The sequence below is a fragment of the Bufo gargarizans genome, chromosome 3 (genome assembly GCF_014858855.1).
Source record: "Bufo gargarizans isolate SCDJY-AF-19 chromosome 3, ASM1485885v1, whole genome shotgun sequence".
Lineage (NCBI taxonomy): Eukaryota > Metazoa > Chordata > Amphibia > Anura > Bufonidae > Bufo > Bufo gargarizans.
In genome coordinates this window covers 365,719,022-365,737,555 of record NC_058082.1, presented here as the reverse complement: position 1 = coordinate 365,737,555, position 18,534 = coordinate 365,719,022, and the positions used below count along the sequence as shown (strand labels likewise).

Genomic DNA, 18,534 nt, shown 5'->3' with positions numbered 1-18,534 from the left:
AATTAATCGGATGGGAATAACCATTTAACTTTAGGTAGTTAACTGAAGGTTCCAATAGCGTACTGGATGGCTGAGCCGGAGAAAATGTTTATTTCAGACAGGGAAATCTACTAGCTGTGTTCTCTGATGTGGATGACTCTTTTTCTATGCGGGAAAAAAATCTAATTCATCATCAGTTGCTGAGGCTGAAGATGTTGTAGCAAGACCAAATTCTTCTTGTTCCCGACAGTAACCCATTCATCCTTACTGCTACTACAAACAGAGCTTCTTTTTCTTTAGTCAGCTATTGATCATCTAGACCAGGCATGCTCAACCTCCGGCCCTCCAGCTGTTGCAAAACTACAACTCACAGCAGGGCATTGTGGGAGTTGTAGTTTTACAACAGCTGGAGGGCTGCAGGTTGAGCATGCCTGATCTAGAAGAATCCGATGCATTGGGTCTACATAAACAGCGGCCAAAAGAATCTTGTTTTCTAACAGTTGTTCCTCTCTGTTTCATTGAAGCAGTAATGCCACTTGCAATTAACCCTCCACTTTCGGATAGGTGAAAACATCAGGTTCTTCCACTCCTTTAGAAAAAATACCTGGTCCTCTGCTTGTAATTTTTTTAGTCGCTGTAAATGGGTGCTGTAGCAATTCTTCCAGATCAGTCACCGGTTTCCACTGACTTTCATTTAGTGTCAATTGAGGGTTAGCCATGCCTACAAGAAAGGGTTTCGGTTCAACCAAACTCTGAATCATTACGTAGGTACTGCCCCATCGTGTGACTTGATCTATAACTGCTCCTTTTATGGGACGTCTCTTCAAAAATTGAGTTAACTTTATGGGTTCTGGCAGCAGTGGCCAATCAGTGCAGCCACATGTCTCTTATTGCCAGCTGCAGCCTATGCATAGCAGTGCATGTGATGAATGCGAGAACATATTGACACAAACATGGCTTCAACAAGATCAGCTAAGCTGTCATGTTGCTGTTGCTCTGAAGCAACTTCAGTTTGCTCCGTTACAATACAGTGTTCCTCCATTTCACACATTTCTATTTCTCTGAACCCAGAATGATGATCTTCTAGTCGTGTAGTGAACCTCTAGTTTCAGACATTGTAAGTAGAGGCTTTGGGACAACATGAAGGTAACTAGTATACTTGGACAGGGGAGAACACACGAAAGGTGAGGCATGAGTCTCTATCGCCAGCAGAATATAATATAATTGAGTAACATTTATAAAATTCATATGAAAGTTCAGTTATGAAATATTAATAATAGATTTTTCTTAAAGCTGGAGTTGGTACATTTCTAGCGACTCCAACCAAAACGAATTCCGACTCCACAGCCCTGCTTAAAACTTGTAGAACTGGAGGCCCCTTCTTGTAATAGTCCATTAGCTGGAGTTCCCACCACCAGTACTACCTTCCAGCACATCTGTATGGTTCTTTTTAATCATTTACCTTTTTATTTTTATTTTTAAAAAATTTCTTTTGTCCTCTTTCTCCTACAGTTGGTTATCCCATTTTCGATTTCCTTCCGTCTGAAAAGTAAAGATGTGGTGGTAGATATTCGGAGGAGAAAACTTAGTATTGGCCTTAAAGGTCAAAAGCCTGTGCTGGATGGCGAGCTTTACAATGACGTCAAGGTGGAAGAGTGCTCGTGGTTAATAGAAGATGGCAAGGTGGTGACTGTTCATCTGGAGAAGGTGAGGATGCTTGTACCTGTGAAAGTGAATTCACTGAATGCATGCAGCACTTATGTGTCTAGGCACTCAATAATGTGACCACTAATGTATTTTTGCAGATTAAAGCTAATCTGTCAGGCCCTCCAAGCCCTATTAAGTGGATTACTACACACACATTGCTGCTGCCCCAGACCTCGGATCACTAATTTAAATGGCCACACTCTCCTCTGTTCCCCCGCTGTGCGCCACAAACAGACCATATAACACAGAGAGGACTTCTAGACCTCTCAATTATGTGCATGCTTGGCAGTCCTCTCAATGTGGTTGAAAGGCAGATAAGAATTGGCATAAAAATATTAGCAATATGAGGTCCGTGGCAGCAGTAGTATTAATGTATTTCTGTATTCAAAGGGGTTGCCGGAGACGTAATATTCTCGGACATACCCCCAGTTACCTAAAATAAAATATAAAAATCATGTTGAACTCTCCCATTTCTTCTGTGCTGCCAGTCTGGTCCGCCTGCAGGAGTAAAGCATGTGACTACTGCAGCCAAACACTGTCCTCAGTAGTAGACTGCTGCAGTGATTGGCTGCAACTGTATCGTGCTTTACGTCGGCCTGTCACCACTGTCATTTGTAAACAATTACCGGTAAGCGGACCAGGCTGGCGGCGCAGGGGAAAAGGGAGTTTAACACTTATTTTTTTTATTTTGGGTACTTGAGGGCATGACTGCTGTTTGATTTTCTCAGACAACCCTTTTATTTGTGCTTATTGTAGGTGACCTTTAGAGATGTAACAATGAAATGGATCTGAATGGTGTATATATTGTCTTTTTAGAAGTTTCTATTAGCTATACAATCACTTTGAGAAATGTTAGTAATTGTCATTAGATGGTAAAAGGCAGTTGATAAAGAATTAATTTCATACATAGCAGTAAGGAGCAGGTTTCCCAATAAGCAGTGGCCCCTTAGGCTTAATTCAGACAAGGGTGTCCTTTGTGGAAATCGAGCTACGCGTGTGACTGTGATTTCCCGTTATGGACTACTCGTTTTGCAGGAACGCATAGTATTATAATTTATAATGCTGTGCCTCTCCACATGACCTTACTTCTACAGAATTATACTGACAGCATTAGGTCAGTATAATTCTGTAGAAGTAAGGTCATGCAGAGACACACAGCATTATAATGCCTTGTGCTCCTATGAAAGTGTCCATAACGGCAAATCATGCTTGTGGAGTGTGATTTTCACACAGGATGCACTCGTATGAAAGAGGCCTTGCTGTTTATTACAGGACTGTACTCTCTCCCTATAAGGACAACCACTGTCTGCGTGCCCTAATGTGACATATGGACTTCATAGAGGAGGACCCATGCTCAGGAAACCCTTCTTATTCAGAAGGTGGAGCCACTGCATGCTCAGCATAAACATGTTACTTTCCCTAAGGCGGTGTATTTTTTGATGTTTGGGCATTTTTTTGTTCACTTGCTGACCACAAGTCTCTTGTAGATAAACACTATGGAATGGTGGAGTCAGGTTATCAAGACCGAGCCTGAAATTAATACCAAGAAAATTAACCCTGAAAATTCTAAGGTAAAATCGGATAATACCCACACATATAGTATACCCTTTGTAGTATCACAGATCTCAACTTACCAGACGCGTGTATGTTCCAGCTTTCTGATTTAGATGGAGAAACTCGCAGTATGGTAGAAAAAATGATGTATGATCAGAGGCAGAAATCAATGGGCCTTCCGACGTCGGATGAACAGAAAAAGCAGGACATCTTGAAAAAGTGAGTTATCTTGTACTTTAACCCCTTAAGGACACAGCCTTTTTACACCTTAGGACCAGGCCATTTTTTGCAAATCTGACCAGTGTCACTTTAAGTGCTGATAACTTTAAAACGCTTTGACTTATCCAGGCCGTTCTGACATTGTTTTTTCGTCACATATTGTACTTCATGACACTAGTAAAATTAAGTCAAAAAAATATTTTTTTTTGCACCAGAAAATACCAAATTTATCAAAAATTTTGAAAAATTAGCAAATTTCAAAGTTTCAGTTTCTCTACTTCTGTAATACATAGTAATACCCCCAAAAATTGTGATGACTTTACATTCCCCATATGTCTACTTCATGTGTGAATTATTTTGGGAATGATATTTTATTTTTTGGGGATGTTATAAGGCTTAGAAGTTTAGGAGCAAATCTTGAAATTTTTCTGAAATTTACAAAAACTAAATTTTTAGGGACCATTTCAGGTCTGAAGTCGCTTTGCGAGGCTTACATAATAGAAACCACCCAAAAATGACCCCATCTAAGAAACTACACCCCTCAAGGTATTCAAAAGTGATTTTACATATGTTGTTAACCCTTTAGGTGTTGCACAAGAGTTATTGGCAAATGGGGATGAAATTTGAGAATTTCATTTTTCTGTCTAATATTTCATTTTTACCCATTTTTTCCACTAACAAAGCAAGGGTTAACAGCCAAACAAGACTGTATCTTTATTGCCCTGACTCTGCAGTTTACAGAAACACCCAATATGTGGCCGTAAACTACTGTACGGCCACACAGCGGGGCGTAGAGTGAAAGGTGCGCCGTATGGTTTTTGGAAGGTTGATTTTTATGGACTGGTTTATTTACACCATGTCCCATTTGAAGCCCCCTGATGCACCCCTAGAGTAGAAACTCCCTAAAAGTGACCCCATCTAAGAAACTACACCCCTCAAGGTATTCAAAACTGGTTTTACATACGTCGTTAACCCTTTAGGTGTTGCACAAGAGTTATTGGCAAATGGGGATGAAATTAGAAAATTTCTTTTTTTGCCTTATTTTCCATTTTAACCCATGTTTTCCACTAACAAATCAAGGGTTAACAGCCAAACAAGACTGTATCTTTATTGCCCTGACTCTGCCGTTTACAGAAACACCCAATATGTGGCCGCAAACTACTGTACGGCCACACAGCGGGGCGTAGAGTGAAAGGTACGCCGTGTGGTTTTTGGAGGGCTGATTTTTATGGACTGGTTTATTTACACCATGTCCCATTTGAAGCCCCCTGATGCACCCCTGGAGTAGAAACTCCCTAAAAGTGACCCCATCTAAGAAACTACACCCCTCAAGGTATTCAAAACTGGTTTTACATACGTCGTTAACCCTTTAGGTGTTGCACAAGAGTTATTGGCAAATGGGGATGAAATTTGAAAATTCCATTTTTTTTGCCTTATTTTCCATTTTAACCCATGTTTTCCACTAACAAAGCAAGGGTTAACAGCCAAACAAGACTGTATCTTTATTACCCTGACTCTGCCGTTTACAGAAACACCCAATATGTGGCCGTACACTACTGTACGGCCACACAGCGGGGCGTAGAGTGAAAGGTGCGCCGTTTGGTTTTTGGAGGGCTGATTTTTATGGACCGGTTTATTTACACCGTGTCCTGTTTCAACCCCCCTGATGCACCCCATGGAGTCGAAACTCCCTAAAAGTGACCCCATCTAAGAAACTACACCCCTCAAGGTATTCAAAACTGGTTTTACATACGTCGTTAACCCTTTAGGTGTTGCACAAGAGTTATTGGCAAATGGGGATGAAATTGGAAAATTTCATTTTTTTGCCTTATTTTCCATTTTAACCCATGTTTTCTACTAACAAAGCAAGGGTTAACAGCCAAACAAGACTGTATCTTTATTACCCTGACTCTGCCGTTTACAGAAACACCCAATATGTGGCCGTACACTACTGTACGGCCACACAGCGGGGCGTAGAGTGAAAGGTGCGCCGTTTGGTTTTTGGAGGGCTGATTTTTATGGACCGGTTTATTTACACCGTGTCCTGTTTCAACCCCCCTGATGCACCCCTGGAGTCGAAACTCCCTAAAAGTGACCCCATTTTGGAAACTACGGGATAAGGTGGCATTTTTTGGGGGAGTATTTTTAGGGCAAATATAATTTTTGGTTGCTCTATATTACATTTTTGTGAGGCAAGGTTACCAAAAATAGAAATTCTGATATTTCATCTCCATTTGCCATTAACTGTTGAGGAACACCTAAAGGGTTAATAAAGTTTGTATAATCATTTTTGAATACCTTGAGGGGTGTAGTTTCTTAGATGGGGTCAATTTTAGGGAGTTTTTACTCTAGGGGGGCATCAGGGGGGCTTCAAAAGGGATATGGTGTCAATAAAAAAGGCCATCAAAATCGGCCTTCCAGAAACCATGTCGGTCCTTTCCTTTTGCGGCCTCCCTTTTACGGATACAGCAGTTTACGACCACAAATGTGGCGTTTCTGTAAACTGCAGTATCAGGGTAATAAATTTTAACTTTTGTTTGGTTGTTAACCCTTGTTTTGTTACCGGAAAAAACGGACTGAAATGGAAAAGTGCCAAAAATAGCGGTTTTGGCACCGTTTTTTTTATTTTTTTTTTAACCGTGTTAATCTGGGTAGTTAGGTCATGGGATATTGTTATAGAGGAGATTCTTACGGACGCGGCAATATCTAATAAGTCTACTTTTTTTTTTTACAATTATTTAGGTTTTTGACTATTATCTTTTTTGATACAACATTTTTTTTTGGGTATCTCTAAAGTCTAAGTGTCATTTTTTTTATTTTCTTTTAGCCAATTATCTTATGTGGGGGCTCATTTTTTGCGGGATGAGCGGACGGTTTTATTGGCACTATTTTGGGGGCTATATGACTTTTTGATCGCTTGCTATTAAACTTTTTGTTATGTAAGGTGACAAAAAAAAAAATTTTTTGCACCTATTTTTTTTTTTTTTTTTTTTTTACTGTGTTAATCTGGGGGGTTGGGTCATGGGGTATTTTTATAGAGGAGATTCTTACGGACGCGGCGATACCTAATAAGTCAACTTTTTTTTACAATTATTTAGGTTTTAGACTATATTATCCTTTTTGATACCCTAAAAAAAAATTTGTATCTCTAAAGTCTGAGTCATTTTCTATTTTTTATTTTTTTATCTGATTATCTTATGTGGGGGCTCATTTTTTGCGGGATGAGATGACGGTTTTATTGGCACTAATTTGGGGGCTATATGACTTTTTGATCGCTTGCTATTAAACTTTTTATTATGTAAGGTGACAAAAAAAAACTTTTTTTGCACCTTTTTTTTTTTTTCTGGACCGTGTTAATCTGGGGGGTTAGGTAATGGGGCATTTTTATAGAGGAGATTATTACCGACGCGGCAATACCTATGTCTACTTTTAATAAATTATTTTAGTTTTTTTGGGTGTCTCAAGTCTGAGAACCATTTTTTTTTTTATCCGATGTCAGTGCTAAATTGGGATATAAATTTAGTACTCCATGGAAGTGTGATACTCCCCTGAAGCAACAGTCAATGCAGAGGCCCGGATGATCGGGGCAAGTGTCGCACTGAGTAGTCGTGTCCTTCCGTATCCCCCTCCTGCGACACACTCTGCACTTTTTTGGGGTTCGTCCCTTCTTTCCAGTATGGGGGACCACACCTGGAAAGTGTTGGCCAGGGACGATCCGGGCACCTACAGTTCCCGAGGTACTCCGGCCTGCTCTTTCCCGGTCCGAAAAGATCAGGGCCTTGAGGACTGCCTCATAGAACTGGAGGAATGTCCCTGTGCTGCCAGCGCTTCGGGATAGTACAAAAGAGTTGTACATGGCAACCTGCACCAAGTAGACCGCAACTTTTTTGTACCATGCCCGGGTTTTGCGCATGGCGTTATATGGCTTGAGGACTTGATCAGAGAGATCAACTCCTCCCATATACCGATTGTAAGCGACGATACAATCGGGCTTGAGGACCGTTGCCGCGGTACCTCGCACAGGGACAGGGGTGATGCCGTTACCATGAATTGTGGACAGCATAAGGACATCCCTCTTGTCCTTATACCTGACCAGCAACAGGTTTCCAGTGGTAAGGGCACGGGTCTCACCCCTGGGGATAGGTACCTGGAGGGGGTGGGCAGGGAGGCCGCGTTGATTTTTCCGCACGGTCCCACAAGCGGACGTGGATCTGGCGGCAAGGGACTGGAACAAGGGGATACTGGTATAAAAGTTATCCACGTAAAGGTGGTAACCCTTATCCAGCAGTGGGTACATAAGGTCCCACACAAGTTTCCCGGTAACACCCAGAGTGGGGGGACATTCTGGGGGTTGAATCCGGGAATCTCGCCCCTCGTATACACGAAATTTGTAAGTGTACCCTGAGGTACTCTCACAAATTTTGTATAGCTTCACGCCATACCTCGCCCGCTTGGAGGGCACATACTGGCGGAAAATGAGTCTCCCCTTGAACGCAATGAGAGACTCATCAACCGCGACCTCTCTTCCAGGTACATAGGCCTCCATGAATTTGGCCCCAAAGTGATCGATGACCGGCCGTATCTTGTACAGACGGTCATGGGCAGGATCACCTCGGGGGGGGACATGCTGCATTATCGGAATAATGCAGACATTTCCGGATGGCCTCAAACCGGGAGCGTGTCATGGCTGTACTGTAAAGTGGGGCCTGGTATAGGACGTCCCCACTCCAGTACAGCCTGACACTGGGTTTTTTGACCAGGCCCATATGCAGCACGAGGCCCCAAAATGTCCTCATTTCGGCTGCACTGACCGGCGTCCAGCCACCGGGCCTGGCCAAAAAGGAGCCCGGGTGTTGAGCGATGAACTGTTGGGCGTACAGATTCGTCTGCTCCACCATCAGATTTACCAGTGGGTCACTGAAAAAATGACAAAAAAAGTCATATTCAGTGTAGCCCACTGTGGAAATCTGGATTCCTGATTGGCCTACAAAATCAGGAATCACAGGCTCGTATCGCTCTGGGCTACACCAGACAAGTTCACCGGCAGGGGGCTCCGGTGGATTTAACTGGTGGGCCGGGAAACCAGTACGAGCCCCAGAGCTGCTCGTACTAGTGTGGGCCACAGGGTCCCTAACATGGCGGTCCCCTTGCTCCGCCTGGCGGCGTCTCCGCCGCCTTGGGGGCTCATCATCATCGCTAGATGATGAGGAGGATGCGGATGACAACAGGAATGTGGGGTCATCCTCATCCTCACTGGGACTCTCGGAGTCAGAGGCAATCTGGGCGTATGCCTCCTCGGCCGAGAACATCCGGCGGGCCATAGGGGAGTGTGTGTCTGCGTGTATATGTGCGTGTGTGTAACTCTTTATTTTGTGTGCGTGTGTGTGGGGGCACGGGTGTTCACGAACTCACCCTAAAACTAACAGAAAAAAAATAAAATAAACTAACTAAAAAAAGGGCAAAAAATGTGGGGAAAAAAATTCAAAACCGCTGATCAACCGTCCGAAGTTGATCAGCGGTGGGGTGTGCGATGCGCTAACAGTGGCCGGACACTAAGTGCCGGCCACAGTCAGCGTACACGAAAAAAAAAAAAATGCACCCCAAAAAAGGTGGGGGGGGGGGGGCAGGGGGTGGGGGGGCAAGTGGCAGCACCCCTGGGGGGTCTAGGGTCACACAGCTGTGCTGTGGACCCCAGACACCCTAACTAGGGTGATGCAATCAAAGTTCAAAAACTAACTTTCCCTTTTTTTTTTCCCTGCCTAAACCAAACTTTCCCTAGCTGTCCCTATGTACCTGATGGGGTCCTGGGGGGCACAGATCGGGTCCTGGGGGGCACAGATCGGGTGCAGCAGACACGTGCAGGCAGCTCCTCTCTCCTCCGGCTCCGGAACACAAAAGGAGGAGGAGAGGAGCGCCTGCCTCTTTTGAATCTGCCGCCGGACCGCCCACAGACCAATCAGAAAGCGATCCTGAGTGGTGATGTCACCATCACCACTCAGGATCGCTGGATGGTTATTGGTGGAGTGAAATCACACCACCATCACCATCCTGTTCCGGGTTATCGGGACTTCAGAGACCCGAATAACCCGGAAACGCAGAAAACCGCAGGTCTGAATTGACCTGCGGTTTTCTGCGATCGCATACATGGGGGGGTCACCGGACCCCCCGGCGCATTTGCTCCAAGTGCCTGCTCAATGATTTGAGCAGGCACGGTGTTCCGATCACCGCCCGCCGTGCGGCGGTGATCGAAAATGCACAGGGCGTACATGTACGCCCTGTGTCCTTAAGTACCAGGGCACAAGGGCGTACCTGTACGCCCTATGTCCTTAAGAGGTTAAAGTAAATGATTTACCAAGGATTGTACTTTTTTGCAATTTTTCAGACTTTGTAAAAGTAGTTCGATTTTGAAATAGTTTTGAATATTTCCATTTCGAATGTTGTGGTCTTTTGGCTAAAACTGCTTGTCTAGAACAGGCAAAAAGTTGTCAAGCTCAAGAAAAGCCATTTTCAAACAACATATTAAAGAATGCTCATCTGTTTGTCTGGGCAGAGTTTCTCTCCAAGAGTGTCTCTTGCTAAGGAGGGCATGTTTGTGTACTACATGGACCCCCTTTACTTTCAGTGCGTAATGCTTTATTTTTCCTGTGGTGATGCTGCCAGGTTACCCCTCAAATTACAGCTGACCAGGGTCCCATTTAACAAAAAGGTTGTCCAAAGCAGACAAACCCTTTAAAGGGGTTGTGCCAAGAAAAAAACGTACTCCCTATCCACAGAACAAGCAGATAAGCAGAACAAGAGTCCCCCGAATGAATAGAATGGCAGTTAAGAATGCACACCGCTACTCCATTCATTCTTTATGGGACCGCTGGAGATAGCAGAGTGTTTGGTGCACCCTTTAATGTGTGTATAAAGAATTTTCATACATTAGAGCCAACTCTGTCCTAGCCTACATAACTTGTTCCCTCTCATGCTTAAAAGGGTTTTCCAAGATTCTATAACTAATGACCTATCCTCCCGATATCCAGAATTCCCGCTGATCAGCTGTTTGAGAAGGCATTGGCACCCCTTTGAGAGCCTCTGCCTTCTCACAGCTTGCCAAGCACAGTGCCGTACATTGTATAGCGGCTGTGCTTGGCTTCACACTCTGCCCTATTCACCTCTATGGGGCTGAGCTGCGCCTAGGCCACATGACTAATGAGCGTGTCGTTACTGGCCTAGGAAAATAAAAAGTACTATGGGTGGAATTTATCATGCTCTGCACTCCAGAATTCTGTCTTTTAAAAAGTCTCAAAGCGGGGCTTTTCTGACTTTCGGGTTCACTTGGACACATTTTTTGCTACCTGGCTTCGTTCCTGAGTACTTTCTTAATATGCATATTAGGCATTTGGTGCAATGAGGGCGTCACCATTGCTGTTGTTGCACCCAAGTTCCACTCATTTCTGTGTGCTTTCTCGGCAGCCAGAGTGAGAATGGCTGGAGTCTCTCCCACCCTAGGCTGGTGATATACCCTATCCAACACCGTTAGTACCGTGCGGATGTTCGTTACTGCTGAACGCCCCTGCACGAACCCGACCTGTTCTTTCCCGATCAGGGAAGGTAATATGATTGTCAGACGGTCCGCCATAATTTTTGAAATGATCTTAGTGTCCACATTAAAGGGGTTGCCCAAGTTATATTTGTTGATGACCTATCCTCAGGATAGGTCATCAATATCAGATCGGAGGGGTCCGACACCCGGCACCCCCTCCGATCAGCTGTTTGAAGAGGAGACTCGCACGGTGTCAGCGCTGCCTCCTCTTCACTGTTTACCTTCTAGCCGTTGCATCTGCAGTGGTGAGCAGGTGTAATTACACCCCAGTCTTCCCATTCATTTCAATAGGAAGGCTTGGGTGTAATTACACCTGCTCACCACTGCAGATGCAACGGCTAGAAGGTAAACAGTGAAGAGGAGGCAGCGCTGACACCGTGCGAGTCTCCTCTTCAAACAGCTGATCGGAGGGGGTGCCGGGTGTTGGACCCCCTCCGATCTGATATTGATGACCTATCCTGAGGATAGGTCATCATCAATAAATATAACTTGGAGCGAAATGGGTCTGGAAGACCCTGGCGGGGGTTTTCCAGGGGGGTCTTTTCCAGGTTTGGGCAGATTTGATGTATGTGACATTTTCCTTATCTGGGGATGCGGTACCTTTTTATCACTTCGTTAAACAGTTTTAGCAAAACTGGGGAGACTTGGCATATCAGGGCCTTGTAATATTCCCCGATTAAAGCCATCTGGACCAGGTGCTTTAGAATTGCCAAGCTTTTTAATGACTGATTGAAGCTTTTCTAATCTGACCTCGCCGTTAAGACAAGGTAATTTGACCCTATCTAAGAGTAGTTGCTATATCTGGATTTCTATTGTCTCGATATAGCTGCTTGTAATAATCTCCTACTATCGAGTTTATGATGGCCGGATTTGTAGTGACCCCCTTTCGCCTCTCCACATCCCTAGTATTGACTGGGGGGCTCTTCTACCTTTTGCAAGATTAGCCAAAAGGCGGCCTGACTTGTTCTTGAATTTATGTAGGGTTGCTCTGATGTTTGTGCTATGCAATAACTCCCTATCCTTCTCATTGGCCTTGAATGCTCCCCTAGCTGTCACCCATTTCTGCTTATTCTTGGCAGTGGGAGATTGAATATAAGCTTGGTATGTTTGCCTGACTAACTAACAGGCTGGTCTGCTCCAGGCGTACTTGGGCTTGCTTTTTCCTTCCAAATATATAGCTCCTGATCTTTCCCCTAATGACTACTTTAGAGGTATTCCAGAGCAGCTCAGGTGAATCTTCATGTTCTTGATTATCACCTTCGAATTCTTCCCACCACCCGATCAGCTTATTAACAAAGTCTTCACTGGTTACTAAATTTGAGGGAAACCTCCATAAATAATCCGAGCCTTTGGGATACGTGTCCCTCAACTGGATCCAGACTGGGGAGTGATCCGATATCACCATGTCGCCAATAGATGTCATTTCCACCTTTCCCATCAAGTGGGAGCTAACCAGGATATAATGGAGTCTCGACCATGATTTTTTTTTTTTTTTTTTTTTTTTTTTTTTTTTTTTTAAATGTGAATAAAAGGTGTAGCTTCTTTCATCAGGATGCATTTGGTGCCATGGATCCACCAGGACCATTCCCTCCATCAACCTACCCATGACTCTGTCCTGTGGGTTAGAACTCGTCTGTAATGGTTTACCCTGGTTTCTATCTTCCGCTGCCATCACTACAGAATTGAAATCTCCCCCTATAATTTTGTTTGGGCAAGGGTCAGCCAGTAACTGTACTTCTAGGTCATGAAAAAAAAAAAGCATTATTAACATTAGGGCCATAAATGCTGTAGACACTATATTGAGTGTCCTGAACTGATAGCAGGATCTGGACCCAACGGCCTCTAGTATCAGATGACAACCCCAGGACCTGGCAACTCAGATTCTTTTTCAATAAGATTAGGACTCCCGTTTTCCTGTCAATCGAAGCCGACCCATGAACCTCTCTAACCCATAATTTGTTCATTCTTTCGAAATCCCCCATCGCTAGATGTGTCTCCTGAAGAAGCGCAATATCAGTATTAGCTCTCTTTAGGTGACGTAGCACCTCAAACCCTTTACATTCCATGAAATCACCTTCATATTTCAGTACCTATCAATCGCCCAGAAATGGACGATCAGCACCAACTTTGTGATTCTGGGAGGACAGTTAAAAGAGAAGAAAAATAATATAAAGGAAAAAAAAACACAGTCCCGACACAACAATGCAACCTAACCCCTACTTCCCCTCGGTATTCAGAATGGTGACCCCTCAAAGATAGGCGTCAACCGCGATGAATACCAACTCCTTAACCCCAAATTCTACCTTATTTTAGGCTTATTGCTTCCATTTTTCTGAGTTGCAAAGACCCCTCTGCCCCCCACCTTCTACATTCTACTCATTTACTAGTTTAATTTACTCTTGCTGCCGCTGATATCCTTGTGTCAGCGGCAAGTGTAATGCAGGTAATCATATGCAAACTGTTATATTAACACCAACTGTGGTAACTGAACGCTTAAGCGGACATATCTTCCCACTAATAAAAGAAGGACAATGAGAAGCATTAAACATGGAAAACATGAAAAAGCTAGCCTCTTTAGCTGACGTGAGGCACACAGCTCCTACTGGGCGGTTTCTCCCAGCCCCTCTGACCTCGTTCCCTCTGAGGTAAGTGCTTCCATTCTGGGCTTCTGGCTCTCTCAGCGGGGATTTGGCAGATCTATGGTCTCCCGCGTCCCGAGGACCTTGCGATTCTAGTATCGCATGCAACGATTCTGCAGCTGCTGATGGGTCTCGGAATGAGGTAATCGTACTATCTGGCAGAGTAACTTTCAGTGTGGCTGCGTATTGTAGTTGAAACCTGATTTGCTTCCGGAATAGTCGAGCATGTGGCGCTAAACTCCCTCTGGTATCGCGTCATTACAACCCCTGGTAGGTGAACGCTGTAAATCTGGTGCCAGTCCAACACTATGAGCCCTTTCTACTTTGTGCCTGCCATCTAGCCCCAGGGCCATTGGTAGTTCTATTTTGCAGATATCTTTGAAAGCCTGCGGCTTGATAGATTCTAGTAGGCCTAAGAGCCTCAGTTTATTCTGTCTGGAACGATTCTCCAAGTCCTCCAGACGGTCCTTTTTAATGTTATGCTTTTGTAGCTCCTGAATAGCCATACCGTTCTTAGAATTCTCCTACTCCACCAAGGCGAGCCGCTGCCCAAGATCTTCTAGACACAGGTCATGCTGCGCTACGGCTTCATGCAGTTGTTGTAGAGACTGCGTCAGCGTTCAGGAAAGTGTCTCTTTAATATTAGATGCCAAGTGTCTGGCTACCTCTATGGCTAGAGTTTTGTAATTTATTGTAGCTGTCTCAGGTTGGCTATCCGTCTGGGTAACGAGCAAGGTATCAGTGGTGTTATCTCTGGCACTGTTCAGGGATGCTGGGCGTGAATCTGCCATCTTGCTCAGCATGGTGTTATCGACCTGTGAAGCGCTGCTCCGGAGTAAGTATCTGTCCATGGAAGACTCGACGGAATGCTCTGAGGAGTTTAGGGTTGCCGGAACTGCGTATTCTGTGCTGGTATGCTGAATCCGGAGCGCGATCTTGGTGAGGGGCGGCTGGAGCACACTTACGCCGCGTCCTGCATCTCAGCACCGGAACCGGAAGTCTCCCCTTTAACGAGTTTTACTACAGATTTGAGTGTCACAGCCAGGGAGAGAAAAACAAAAGCTCACCTTCTCCCTGCGATTGTACAGCTCTAAGCCAGGGAGAAGGGGACGCCCATTGAGAAACACTGCTGTCTCCTCCCTGTACCGATTGGTATCAATTTACATACACAGCAGGCAAATGGAGCAGCACATACAGAAAACAGTAAGTGCTGTAATAAGCCATAATTATGCCCCCACAGAATCCACTAGTTAAATTATAACGTCCGAACCCTTGAAAGGTCCTCTTTAATAAAAGTTAATCAGTAAGTTGTTCACCCAAAAATGGTGCAAGATCTACAACTTGTTCTGCAAAAACCAAGCCCTAATACAGCACCATCAACTGAAAAATAAAGGAATGACTTAGGGCTGTTTCACACGAGCGAGTCCATTGTGGGAATCGTGCTCCATGTGCGAGTGTGACCCTCTGCTCTGGACTTGCAGGTGCGCATGGCGTTATACTGATTTATAATGCTATGTGCAGCCATGTGACCTTACTGAAACAGAATCCTGTGACAGTTTTGTCACTATGATCCTGTAGAAATAAGGTCAAGCTGAGGCGCATAGCATTATCAATCATAATAATGCCCTGCGAGACTAGCAGTGTCCAGAACGGAGTGTGATTCCCACAATGGACTTGCTGACTTTAGCTGAAAAGCCTACAGGAAAATCTGTCTCAAAACCTCCTCCAGAGAACTGTCTGAACCTGCCCTTAAACCACGCACAGTGCCTTGTAGGACTAGCTCAGCTGAATATATTGATAGATTAAACAATTTGTTTTTCATTCTAGAGAAAAATTACTTTTAATCCGCGTGCAAACAAGCAGCTATGTGCAGCGAGGGCACCCTGGGACACTCGTTGACGTGGTCAGATTACTGCATCATCTTACCTGGCCCTGTCAATCAGGGGCTGCACATAGTGGCTTGTGTCCGCCCTCTGAAGTGCTCATTGCACATGGATTTAAAGAACAGATCACTAAGTGGAAGGTTTTATTACATTTACTGAGCTAGCACCACAATGTATTGAGCATGGTTTACCAGTGAATTTCCAGGTACCAGATTCCCTTTTAAAGGGGGTCTCCCTCAAATGACACTTTTCACCTATGCATTCACTAGAATGGGAGCTCGAAGTCTGTTCCTCCTTAGGATCAGTTTGAATGGAGTGGTAGTGGATCAATTCTGTGGAGAAGTGATAAATGGCATTTGTGGGAAAACCTCTGTAAAACCCCCATTCACAAATGTACAAAGTATGTATGAACCAAGTTTCTCTGTCAGGGATCTTTGTTGGTTGACACAGTAGGGATCAGCTGGATGTTCTATTCTTTGACAGCAAAAAGAGGTCATAAACTTGGGGTTTGAAACAAAAATTGATAAGCTTTATGTTCCTGTCACTGTTCTTTTTCTTATTATGTTGACAACAATAATTGGGACCAGCTCAGAACTAAGGCTTATTGCAGTACTGTGTAGGAGAAAGGGTTGTCCCACGATTAGAGGTTTTCCAAGCGAATGATATTGATGACCTATCATCAGGACAGACTGGAAAGGAATCCTTAGATCCAGGAACCCACATGTTCTGATACTAGTGAATGTCAGGACCTTGTGTGCCAGGCGTGATCTAGTAGTGGGAACCATGGCCTTCCTAGAGTTGTGCCCCTGCCAGGCTAACTGCCACTGTGAATCTTGCTGAATGGCCTAGAACAGGGATGTTCAACCTGTGGCCCTCACCATGCCCTGCTGTAGGTTGTCAGGGCATGCTGGGAGTTGTAGTTTTGCAACAGCTGGAGGACCGCAGGTTGAGCATCCCTGGCCTAGAATATGCTTAGTGCCAATAAGCACAAAACTTACCCAGAACCCCTTGAACAGTGTGCAGAACTGCTGGCGTTCCATGGAACCCTAGTTGGGGAAACGCTGACCGTGTCTTCAGTGCTGGTGAAAAGGCAAATCTTTTAATGTCTAGTACCACATTTTTTATGAGCAGTTGCACACTATGCACATACAGGGATCCTGTCCCAATCACTTGTATAGAAAAGACATTGTACCCAATGCTAAATATTCTGCCTTTGCTGACAATAGATATTTGGACTCTAATGTAAGTAAGGTCTTAGGGCTCAAGCACACAAAGGTGTGGTGTTCTTTTTTTGCAGCCAGTAAGCCATTCACTTCAATGGAGCCACACAAAAAAAATTGGAAAGGACTCCCTGTGCATTATTTTATATTAATTAGTGTGTATGGACAAGGATAACACTGATCTATTAGGGGCCAGCTGTTCCACAAAATACAGAATGCACACCGCCAGTATCCGTGTTTTGCGGACCACAAAACCTCCAATGAACGTATGCAACTCTTACTCGCCCCTCAGGTGGTATTTTTGCCATGTTCCTGATGCATATTTCATATAAAGAAGAATATTTAGCAGAGTACCATTTTTGTATTCAAATCAATCTTCTATGCCTCTTGTCTAATATCAGAAGTTACACTGCCTCCTATGGTTGGACTGAGCTACTGGGCATACATCTAATGTTAGTTGGATTACACATTTTAGGTATCCCCAGTCAGACAGGAATAGCCAAGTTATACATCTCATCAATAACCAAGTTCTCTAAAGATTTATTTATTTTCTTCTTTTCTCCCTTAAGGTTCATGGAACAGCACCCAGAAATGGATTTCTCCAAAGCCAAATTTAGCTAACCCTTATGTACTATAACATCCTTATTGTTCATCAGGCGATTGCTTTGGCTGTCTGTATGCAAGCAATCTTCCAGCTCTATCTCTGCCTGTACAATATCTCCAGCAACACATTGAAGCAGCGTTTCATGAGGAACACTGTATCCATGTGCTGCCTTTACTGTCTGAACAAGCCCTTAAGAAATCCAAGTGTAAGCACTGTTTCGGGAAGGTGATGGACTAGGACACTGGCTTGTGCTTCTCCGTGTAACATCACAGCACCACGGATGGAACATGAAGGCATGATGCTGTGCTGTCAATAAAGAACGTGTACACATTTCATTATTATTCACTGTCCTCTTTCACTTTTTTCCTTTTCTTTTGTAAAATACCACAACATACAAGCATAGACTTGAAAAAGAAGTATATTCTTAAATGGATGAATCTGGAAAGAAAACATGTATATTCACTACTTTCTATTAAGGTATTATTGCCACCACTGATGAGCTGGCCTCTGCCTCTAGCCAGGGAAGTAGCTGCATGACAGTAAGGCTGGGTTCACACGGGTGAGACTTCCGCACAGGTGCAATGCATTAGGTGAACACATTGGACCCGCACTGAATCCAGACCCATTCATTTCTATGGGGCTGTGCACATGAGCTGTGACTTTTACGCATCACTTGTGCGTTGCCGGAAAAATCACAGCATGCTCTATATTGTGCGTTTTTCACGCAACGCGGGCCCCATAGAAGTAAATGGGGCTGCGTGAAAATCGCGATTTTTTTTCACACATGGTTTCTAAGATAAAAGTCTATTCACTGTATTATTTTCCCTTTTAACATGGTTATAAGGGTATTTTCTTTAATGCCAGAATGCTTAGTAGGTCACTTGAGGGTAAAAAAAAAAAAAAACCTCACTCACCTCCAATTGATCACATAGCTGCCGGTCTCCTGTTCGTTCTTCAGGACCTGTGGTGACATCACTGTGCTCATCACATGATCCATCACCATGTAATGAGCTATGTCACCACAGGTCCTGAAGAACGAACAGGAGACCGGCAGCTATGTGATCAATTGGAGGTGGTGAGTTAAAGGGAACCTGTCACCAGCATTTTGTGTATAGAGCTGAGGCCAAGGGTGCCGCTAGCA

At 44.3% G+C, this 18,534-nt stretch overlaps 1 protein-coding gene across 1 annotated transcript in view; it reads left to right on the top strand.

Moving 5' to 3' along the window:
* The window catches only part of NUDC (nuclear distribution C, dynein complex regulator), a 35,528-nt gene extending 17,794 nt beyond the window's left edge, over window positions 1-17,734 (top strand). The window contains exons 6-9 of the mRNA XM_044285279.1: window positions 1,492-1,686; window positions 3,174-3,257; window positions 3,341-3,459; window positions 17,359-17,734. Coding sequence (XP_044141214.1) covers window positions 1,492-1,686; window positions 3,174-3,257; window positions 3,341-3,459; window positions 17,359-17,410 — 450 coding nt within the window. The 3' untranslated portion in view covers window positions 17,411-17,734. The remainder of the gene's footprint in view (window positions 1-1,491; window positions 1,687-3,173; window positions 3,258-3,340; window positions 3,460-17,358) is intronic.
* The last annotated feature ends 800 nt before the right edge of the window (window positions 17,735-18,534 follow it).